Genomic DNA, 10,760 nt, shown 5'->3' with positions numbered 1-10,760 from the left:
TATGTTATGTTATGGCATATTATATTAATTGTATTGGTGTTGTGATGCTAAATTTTGAAACCAGTACCTGATATGACCCAAATTTTCTTTCCTTTATTTCCTGTTACATGCACAAATATAAATTACTCCAAATATAGAATCATGGGGAACGTTTTAGTTCAACTCTCTTCTAATCCTTTATATCTTATCTGTGGCTTAATCAAATCGCTTTCTTGTCAGAAACAGTGGGCTTCTTTACATTTCCACCACAAAATTGCTAATCCAACTTTGATGTTGATCTTTAATCTAGTCTACTGGTGACCTAGAAGTGTAAGCATTACTTCATACCAATCTGTTTTTAAAAGATAGTAAACCAAGAAAAATGATAAGTGGAAACTTCTCTGTGTTAATATTTAAGCTGTGGAGTTTTCAAAAATAATCTTGAAGTAGAATTGTACTCTAAAATTTTCAAGTTTTCAGACAATCTTAAGCTTTTCCTAAGTACTAAAATGCCAAACCATTACAGATAAACTGTAGGAAAACTTCAGAATTCAATGTAACTGGACAGAAATGGGACAGATGAACTTTGAATGAAAGCAAGTAACGTCATGCCTTTTAGAGAAAACACTTACTTCATCATGCTTATAAAACTAAAGATTCTGAGCTGTTAGCTAACCTCAAAATGGAAGTGATTCAAGTCGTGGTCACATATACTAATGCTCTTTGACAACTAACAAATATTATCAATAAAAATATTAGGAGTAATAATATATTATTAGAGTACTATGTGTCAGGTGCTGAGCTATGTATCTTATGTGCACTACTTTACTTAAAATTCTTAATAACCTCTTGCTCTTTTTGTTTTATGAAATAAGGGAAACATCAAGGTCAAACTGACGTCAGATATTCAAGCTCAAGGCAGTCTGATGTCAAAGCTCAGACATTTACCTACTATGTTACACTGCCCTGAACTGAACATCTTCTACTCTGGAACAAATATGCTTTTTTTTTCTTTTTTTTTCTGTTCCTGAAATAGTGTCAGAATCAAGGGAGACGTGCCAGAATAAGAATAGATCTAGGGCAGGGCTACTAAAATTGTCAAGGCTATGGTATATGAGGGTAGGCTTTAAAAAAAAATAATTATAGGTTCAAGATACAAACTATAGAAAACATGAGTGGTTCACAAAATCCTGGAGGTCTAGAACTATAGACTAGCATATCTGTCTTAAAGAAGGAGGGCATATGAGAGAGAACGTTCTTTACTAAATCTCGGAGATTTGCTATTTTTAAGCTGAAGATAGAATATAGAATATCAAGACTATAAAGACCTTGCCTCATGTTTTCTACCTCTGCCTCTACTTTCCTGTGTTTGTGAGGTACTTCTCACCAGCAGCCACAATATATCTGAGACCTTAGCCCCATCATCTGGTAACAAATTACCTTGGCATCCTCTCAAAACAGTCTCCTTATAGTCAGCCTTTCCTAGGTACCTCCTTTTTCATTTAGACCCTGGATTTGCTACCTCTGGGGATTATCCTTTGGGTATTTTGTTACTTCCTCAAGCCATATATCTCTTCTTGATTTCTTTCAGTCCATACAATGGGGATTTGATGTGCTTCTTTATTTCTAATTTAGCAGTTGCCTTTCTCACTCCCCTTTTTGTTCTCACTAAAGCCCTGTTGAGGGACAATCCTGTTTCCCAAATGAAATCCTGAGTTCTGCTGTTTATGAACAAGTGCCCCCTGCCTGTCTTCTGGAGATGACCAGACCCCCAATACTATGCTTTGTCTCACTGATAGTAAATCATGTCTCGCTGTCATCTGAAACAGTCAATTCTAGGTGATGCTGCTTAGGTTTTTTCTAAGCTTGGATGCGGTGAAGCTATTACCAAGTGGGAGAAAATGAAACTAGGTGGACAGTCATTTGGTTAGAGAAAACTTATCAGAACAGAATATTTTGTAACCTACAGGAATGGTTCAATTGTAGGGTTTAATTAGACTTTATTATAATCTGAGTTAGCTTTAAAGAGAACTGGTCCATTGGGCAGAGGTTGAGGAAGGGACAGTTTCGGGTCTCAGATTCATATCTGAGCCACAGAAAAATGGAGTTTGCATTCACAGATTTTGGAAATATCAGAAGTAGATTTAGCTTCAGGATAAAAGGATGAGGCCAGAGATCTGTATACACAGACAACTGAGATATGATTCAGGGTGAGTTATAGTCCAAATAAGATGTGATATAAACCAGGAATCTGTGATCAAGAAGAATAAGGCAAGCAAAGGAAGTGTGGGGCAACAGATTAGGGTGTGTAGTTTCTGAGAGATAACCTATATACCCATGATGATTTCTACATTCTTGCTTAGTTTTATAAACCAGACATGGAATAGTGTATATGTGATTTAAAGGACCACTGGTGGAAACAGGGAGTAACCGTAAAAATACACAAGACTTGGTATTTGCTTTATGGGAAGAGGCTAGGTTAGAAAGAAAGGACAGATTTGCTACTAATATTCTGACTTTGCCCTACTCCGCAGTATCTCCTGAATTACTAGCTTTTCTTCTTTCCGTCCCACTATCTGGGGTGTATCTTGTACTAAGCCCTGATTCCCTCCGTGACATTGCCTCTCCCACGTTATCTAGGTTGGAATGTCACGCTCATGCTGGAAGATGGAGATAGAAATTAAAAAGAAACCATAGTTAATAAAATTATAACAGGTTATTAAGGTAATAAGGGTTGTCAGAGGAGAGCCCCTAAATTCTCATGGTCCTGTAATCAGAAAAGATTAAGTGTTCACTGCTGTTCTTATTACAAGAATACTCTTCAGTGAGCCTTAGCAGATGCAACGTGGGATTCCTTTGGGCTCAATGCAGCGTCCATACTCACAAGGCAAAATCCAAGAAGCTGGTAATCCATAAAGTTATTTACACTGCTCCTACAGCAAACTACACTAATTGGGCTGCAGAGTGTCCTGGGTCTGATTTCATTGCAGCCTTTGGACCTGTCTTCTAAAACTCCTCTCCTCTCTGATAAATCTCCCTGCCAGTCATTAAGTCTCAGCTCAGGCTCACCACCTGGAGGCCTTTAGTCGCTAGTGCTAGGTGTGGCTGAATTCAACACACTGGGTTGGTCAGGGCAGATTAAAAAAATGACATTGGGGAGGGTATGTGATTTGGTGAGTGCTGTGAAGTGTGTAAACCTGGTGATTCACAGACCTGTACCCCTGGGGATAAAAATATATGTTTATAAAAAATAAAAAATTAAAAAAAAAATGTTGAATTTCAAGCAGAAAACAAAAAAACAAAAAACAAACAAAAAACCTTGATTGGTTGAACTCGCCATTTGTTTCCAAGGAAACAATGTTTTCATAGGAACAACAACAAAAAATATTAAATCCAGTGCAATTTTTATCCTCATTGCCATGTTACTCAATTAACGGTTGCATGTAAAATTTGCCACCTAGTGCCTTGGGACTTTATTTATATAATACCCATAGTAGTGGTGCATATGTTGACCAACACACCCTGTCCACTATGTGTGTTTCTTTAAAGGAAGGGATTCTGTCTTATATATATTTTTGTATGTTTCAAATCTAGAATTAGGCCTGGCCCAGAGTACATATATCTGGCTGTTTCCTCAACTGAAATAAATTCTGCAATGTCCAGGTTCTCTAAGTTCTCTCCAAGCTCCAAAGAGTTCATTCAGGAACTGCTGAGGTTTCCATGGCTGAGATGTGCACTACGTGGAAAATAAAGGCCCCGTGAGTTCCCAAAGCTTATACTCTAATGTTCAAGGTTAAGGAAAAAATCTCCATTAGGGATAGTCACTTAGTCTGGATTCCTTTGTAAATGGGATATACACTGAGATTCTGTGATAATAAGATATTTAAATCTAGAGTTCTGCAAACAGTCAAAGGGCCTAGGATTCCATAAATACCCCCCCCCCCCAAAAGGACAGTGCCGGTATGCAGGTGAAGTACTATTTGCAGAACATGAGCAGCTAAAATCTGGAAGTACCTCGTGGACATACTGTGAGCTGCCATCTGAGAGTTGCAATTTACAGTCCCTTGAAGCTGCTGTGCTGTACTACGCAAGAATGATTTACTTTTAAAAGACAGATCTTCAGAAACTTAAGACAATTCCTACCGCCCACCTTCCCTACACAAATGACTAGTGAACTTCATTCTCTTGAGAAATGACACACATTGAGTTTTAGTTCTAAAATGATTCTTAATTCCATCCTTGAAAGTGGCATTTCAAAAGAAGGGGTCCCCAACAACATGTGAGTCATGCATTGGGACCCTCTCAACATTCTTGGTTCCTCCTATCTTGGAAAGCCAGAGGGTAAGCACTAGATCACACCCTAAAAAGATAAAATGCATAATTCACTTAATTGAGTTAAAGGACCTCATTGGAGACAATGGGGACTATTCATTTTCATGTGTTTGGAGCTCCCTCCCCATAGCAGAAGTAGCAGGGGGAGAGGGAACTGCAGTATGTTATGTTAATTTATTATGGGAGCAGATAAATGAATACTATGCTCCAGATTCTCCATAGCAATTACTTTTGTTACCCATGTATAAATGCACTTTTTTAGCTATTTTAATCACTTCCTTATCCATATGCCGTTTGAATTGTTAAGAATATATTCAAGAAAGTGAATTGCACGCAGGAAGCACTAATTATTGTAATTATAAAAACAACTCACAAACCACTTCTATATTCCCAGTTTTCCCGAGCAGAATTTGGTTAAGTATTCCTACACTCGCTCCAATGTAAATTAAAGATGCCTCCAATTTTCTGATCCTTTTCTAACTACGAATTTCTTAAACTCAGTATCAGAACTTGCTAGCTCTGCTCCCAATGAGAGTCTGTCTTTCACAAAAGAGAAAAGATTTTCAAAGCAGCTAACTTTAGTAGGAGACGTTGCATATTAAATAAACTAAGCTCTGAACTCCTAGTGTTTCTCCCCTAGAGAGGAGAGACACCTCATCGCCACGATGACCACATTTCCATTTAAAAGGATGGAAATGGAGAAGAAACGAAGGCACTTCCAAGTGGCTGCTGGCCTGTTCTGCCCTCTAGTCAAGCAGAACGGGTCCTGGAAGACCTTGGGCGGCGGGGAGGAGGAGGTAGTGTGTTGTAATTACCCTGATCTAGGCTGGTAGCCGGCCCTTCCGCGTGCAAGCGCAAACAGCGGCATCAGGCATAACAGCGGCGGCAGCGCCGCGGAGCTACGAGTCCGGGGAGGGCCTCGGCGGGGAAAGCTGGAGGCCGGATGTGGCCGGCCTCGCGGAGCCTCTCGGCGCTGTCCATACTGATGAGCTCCTCGGCTGACACAGGCAGGCTGAGCGAAGGCGGAGCAGAGGAGGCAGAGGAGGCGCGGAGGCAGGCGGCTGAGCCGCGCACCCGGCTTTGACGTCGCCCAGCTGCGGCTAGCAGCTCGCGCTCTCAGCACGTAGCGCGCAACGTGACCACACACAGCCTCCCTCTCGGGCAGCCCGGCAGCCCGTCCGCCTGCTTTCGGCTTCGCCCTCCTCTTCCACCTCCTCCTCTCGCCTCCGCGGCGCGCACTCCCGCGCACACCCAGAGATTCCGGCCGGCGTCGAGCCCTGGGCGCTCCGCCGCCCGGCCCGGCACCTCTGCCGCAGCTGGGGCCCGACCCGCGGCCACGCAGCTGGGTGTCCTCCTCGGGCGGCCGCTCCCGCGTCCAGCTCTGGATGCCAGCACTACGTTAGCCCAGGCGGGGAACCCCTTCGGCGGCTCCCTCCTCTAAACTCCCGCCTGTCCCGACCGCCCCCACCCCTCCACCCCTCCACCTGGCGGGGGCGGCGCGGAAGCCCAGAGGACGCGCGCGGTGCCGGTGGGCACGCGTAGACGTGTGTGCGGATCCGGTCTCTGCTTGGCATTCTCCCTCTTTCGCAAGTGGCGGTGCCTGGACTCTGCTTTCGGCTCCCGGAATTGGTGCGGCCGCCCGGAGCCCCTTCTTCGCTGGCAGGGCGCTAACGGCTATTTTGGAGAACGGTGGTGGCGGCGGCGGTGGCGGCGGCGGCTGAGGCTGGTGCCCGAGAGAGCTCCAGACGCACACTCTGCTCCGCGTCGGTCCCTGTCCTCCTTCCTCCCCCTCCTCCCATCCCTTCCTCCCCACCCCCGTCCCCCTAGCCCCACTCCTCCTCTTCCTCCTCCTCTTCCTCCTCTCCCTGCTCGGCGATGCGAGCCTGTATCGTGTAACAGGATTGGCGTTGCAATGGCAACTGATGGAATGGGGGAAGGCAAGACAGCAGGGCTGGGGGCTCCGGACTGCGGGCGGGCGGGCCGCTGCCGCCGCTTGACGCTGCTCCGGGGACCTTCGCGAGTTACTTTGTAAAGGCGAACCCAGGCGAGGACGCCCCTGCTCGGTGCCCCGAGTCAGAGGCCACTTCCTGCTCCGTGGCTGCCCGCGTCAGGCTCGCACCGCTCGGCACCCCCGGACCCCGGCCCGCGCCCGCTGCCAGCCCAGCGCGCCGCCGCCGCCGTAGCTGCGGAGACTCGAGCCCGCTACCCTGAAGAACACTTCGCCTCGCGGCCCCCTTCCCATCACGCCCCCTGCTCCTCCCCGGCGTCTGCGATTTTCCCAGGCGCCCGGTGTGAGTGCGGCGTGCGTGTGAGTGTGTGTCAGGGTATTGTGTTGTGTGTGTGTCTGTGTGTGTGTGTATGAGTGTGGGGTGTGCGGGGCTCCTGCGCTCCGCTCACGGACGCTGCCGGGGAAGGACGGACAGACGGCGCTTTCTTCTTCGGCGAGCGGTTCCCGGGCACCTCGGCGCGGCCCGGGCGCGAGTGGAGCGCGCTCGGCTAGCCGCCGGCCTCCGGAAGGTCCCGCTGCGTACCCCCTGGGCTGGATATGTTCATGTTCACGTGAAGATGGATTTAGTGTACGGTCTCGTGTGGCTGCTGACAGTCCTCCTGGAGGGGATCTCTGGCCAAGGAGTATACGGTGAGTGGAATAGCGACGCTATCGTGACCTTGTGATTCTTAGGCAAGATGGGCTGGCGAGCGAAAATGCACGACTCGCACCGTTGCGGGGCCCCTCCCGGCGTGGTGTTTGATTTACACTTCATCACGTTATTGGGAGCGGTAAGGAGGCAGCGAGCGTGCTGCGGATTGGGCTGCGAGCCGCTCCCCCGGCGCCTCGGCTGGGGCTGGGAGTTGGGTCGAGCCGGCAACATTGCACTCTTGCGAATGAGTGGCTTTGCGCTTGGTTTATCCCCGCTAGGGCCCCGAGCTCTAGCAGTCTTTGATTTAATAATCAGTTGGCTCCTTGCATTGCCGCGGTGTCGGTGCCGCGGTTTCCCCTGAAGGGAAGCTTCGAATGTGACCCTAGTGAGCTTCCCATCCCTCTCTGTCTCCCGCCTTTTCCTTCTCTCCACCTTTTCTTTTCCTTCTCTCCACCTTTTCTTTTCTTTCTTTTTTTCTCTCTCTCTCTCTTTCTTTCTTTCTTTCTTTTTTTTTTTTTTTTTTTTTTTTTGTGAATGCCTCTATGACTTGATTTTCCGGCTCAGGAAGTGGGGTGACAGTTGAGTTGCGTTCTGCACCAGCGTTGCCATGAATACTGACTTGGGGAGGGGAAAATAGCAGGCAAGACTCTCGATGCCAGACACAATTAAGGGACATGTTTATGTGAATGGATGAGCAAAATGCATGAATGAACGGTTGGCCAAGTCTGCGCGTCTGGGCTCTGGGGCAGGACACCAGCTCGCTGCAACAGGAACACAACCTCAGTTTTCTGGAAAACCCAGGTCTGGGCGGGTTAGGACCAAGGCAAGCTTGTTAATTTGGAGATTTTTAAGTCCTCAGGAGCAAATCCAGGTTCCTTTGCCTGTCAGCAGTTGGCACCCTTGGCTTTCGGGACTGAGAGACTCACATACACATACCCAGGCTCTGGTTGAAATGTGCGTCTTTTCCTGGGACAAGCAGGCAGTGCCACAAGGGGAACATAACTTTTATCTCAAAGATATGGTAGAGAGGTTAGGAGGATAGCTCTTGAGGGTACAGCAGGCCAAAAACTCTCCCAGAGCTCCCCTATGGTCCCTGTGTGCTGGAAACCAACCTACTACCTTTGTTATCTATCAAAGTGTTGGGGGGGTGGTTGGACCCCAGCACTGCAGTGCTAGGTCAATGGCTGTTCTGGAGCAAAGGGCATGAGTGTTTGTGGAAATCTCAGAGCTCTCCCTGCAGACCCCAGAACTTACTGCAGAGAGGGCATGGGTGCAAGGGGACCTTGAATACTCTAACTCTCTGGGAATGTGGTGTGCGCCTGGGTAGATGCTGGGGAAGGGATGTGGGAGATCCCATAGTAGCCTTTACTGTCTCCACTGTGTTCTTCCTGGTCTGAGCAGTGGGAGGGGGTTGTCGGAGGGGGTTCTGGAGCCACGGAATTCCATCTGCCACTCCCCTTTCCTGTCTTCCTAGTTCCCTTTTAGGCTTGGGCCGGGAAATTTTCACTTTCTCCCACTTAAAGACATCTTAATTTCTTTTCTCTACCCATCCCCTCATTACCAAATGAAAGAGAACTTGCTTGATAGAGGTGGTGGTGGTGGTGGTGTTTGTGTGTGTATAAAGGAGATGTTGAGACTCCAGGCAGATCTTACTGCTTGGGCTGACAGCAGGAGGTGAGGCACTGAGGAAGGCAGGAATGAATTGAGTGCTCTTTTGACTTCTGCTGGTCTCTGGTGTCCCTGAGATGAGAGTGGCTGAGATTCTAGGGATGGAGGAACGCTGAAAGTAGAGGCTTCTGAAGGAGCTGTTCCTTAGCATGGGGGAGCCTGGATTCCTTTTATCTCAAGTCTAAGTCATTTATTTCTCTTCCATTTGTTAGGACCATCCCAGCTAAACGGATTTAAAAAAAAAAAAAAACCAACTGTTTGTGTGTATGGTGTGTGTGTGTGTATGTGTGTAGGAGATAATGAAAAGTTAGAAAGATTGCAGGGACAGGACGTGCGAGAACTCTCTCGATTAGAAAGGCACGGTTCCATTTTTCCTGTCACTTTTTGTCATTCATATTATTGTCCTGGCAAGTTTCATGTTGGGCAGTGGAAAAGGGTAAGATCTAGGAGTGGAGATAAGTAGGAAATAATTACATGGAAATAATGCCAATGGTGCTTAACAAAAAAGGGGGAGGCAGTTCTGCTACTGAACTGATCTTTGCGATGAAAGTGGTGGTCTTGATTGCTTGTTTTCTTTTAATGTTGATGTGGGTATTGGACATCTGACTTGGAATAGAATGAGTTTTGTATGAAAATTAGTCAGCAACCCTGGTCGTTATGAATGCCACAGCTATTAGGTGGGTGAACAAATATATTTATGTGTTACTTTTTAAGTATGTCTTAGCACACGTTAGGTTCTTACAGTGGGAATCCCTAACCTTCAGCATCAGCATCACCTGGGAACTTGTTAGAAAGGCAAATTCTCAGGCCCCCCTCTTTTCTAAATCAGAAATTCTGGATGTGGAACCCAGCAGTCTGTGTTCATGACCTCAGGCCATGATGACTGTGATGCTTGCTGAAGTTTGAGAACCACCAACATGGACTTAAAATTTCATTGCGTTGACTTTGTAAATCATGACCTTTCTTAATCTAAAGTAGTTTGAATTTTATTAGTGAACGTGTGAACGTGTGTATAATGAAGAGAACAGGTTTTTTTTCTTTTAATTTAGGTATAAAATATTGATCAATTGTGAAAAGGACACAGAAGAGTTAGTATAAGATTATAGATGTGTTTTGAACATGTTACATGAAAAGCCTTGAAAATGAATGAATAAAAAAGGGCAATTATAGGGGCACCTGGGTGGCTCAGTGGGCTAAAGCCTCTGCCTTCGGCTCAAGTCATGATCCCAGGGTCCTGGGATCCAGCCCGAAGTCAGGTTTTCTGCTCAGCGGGGAGCCTCTTCCTTCTCTCTGCCTGCCTGTCTGCCTGCTTGTCATTTCTGTCAAATAAATAAATAATTTTTTTTTAAATGGGCAATTATAAACAGACTTTAAGACCTACATAGGAACTTTGCTACCATAAAAATCTATATCGCTCTATCCTTTTGTCTGTGTTTGCTAATGAAAAACCATTCATGTAACACACAAAGTATTATTTCTTAATTTTGTTTTCTAGTAGCCAGCTTTAAGAAGTAAAAATTATGTGCAAATCAAGCGAAATTATTTCTTTGCAGCTCAAATTAACTTCTTGATTTAGTAATTCAGGTTTTTTATTTAAACAGTATATTTGTTTTAAGGCACAGATGATATTATCTTGAGTTACTATAATCTTCTTTCTCTTATGTTCAATCAACTTGACACCATGTGCAGTACTTATGTGTGAAAGTTTATGCTGTAGACCTAGAACTGATTGTCATTTATCTTGGGATATTGCTCAGCAAACTAACTGCATGCTAGCTGAGATTTGCATATGTGTGGCATTTGGGTAAGGGAACTTATCCTTCACTTCCACCGATATCCTCCCCTCTACCAATAATTTTGATGTCATTTAAAAAGGACATTAAAAAACTGACATTTTCCCTGTTTATTTCTTAAATACTCTGTATCAGTCATGGCATCGCAGTGATATAAATTGTTTGAAAACACTTCTGAAGGGAAGATCACAAAAAAATAATTTTTTATAATAGAGCTGCATCAGAAGAGTCGATGTGGACTTCCTGAAAAAACTGTTAACTATTCTAATGGATAATGGTCATTTGGAGGTATCTGTATTTGTGTAGTTTTTAAAAATCCATTTTCTTGAGTTACAGATTTGACTTTCTT

General features: G+C 45.4%; 1 protein-coding gene across 1 annotated transcript in view; it reads left to right on the top strand.

The window, feature by feature from the left end:
- Positions 1 to 6,417: 6,417 nt before the first annotated feature.
- Positions 6,418 to 10,760, top strand: part of MDGA2 (MAM domain containing glycosylphosphatidylinositol anchor 2) — an 844,384-nt gene continuing 840,041 nt past the window's right edge. Inside the window, exon 1 of the mRNA XM_059373141.1 lies at positions 6,418 to 6,949. Within this exon, the coding sequence (XP_059229124.1) occupies positions 6,670 to 6,949 (280 nt within the window). The 5' untranslated portion in view covers positions 6,418 to 6,669. The remainder of the gene's footprint in view (positions 6,950 to 10,760) is intronic.

Source organism: Mustela nigripes, chromosome 13 (assembly GCF_022355385.1).
Source record: "Mustela nigripes isolate SB6536 chromosome 13, MUSNIG.SB6536, whole genome shotgun sequence".
NCBI lineage: Eukaryota > Metazoa > Chordata > Mammalia > Carnivora > Mustelidae > Mustela > Mustela nigripes.
Note: the sequence above shows the minus strand (reverse complement) of the source record. Positions and strands in the feature narration are given on the sequence as shown.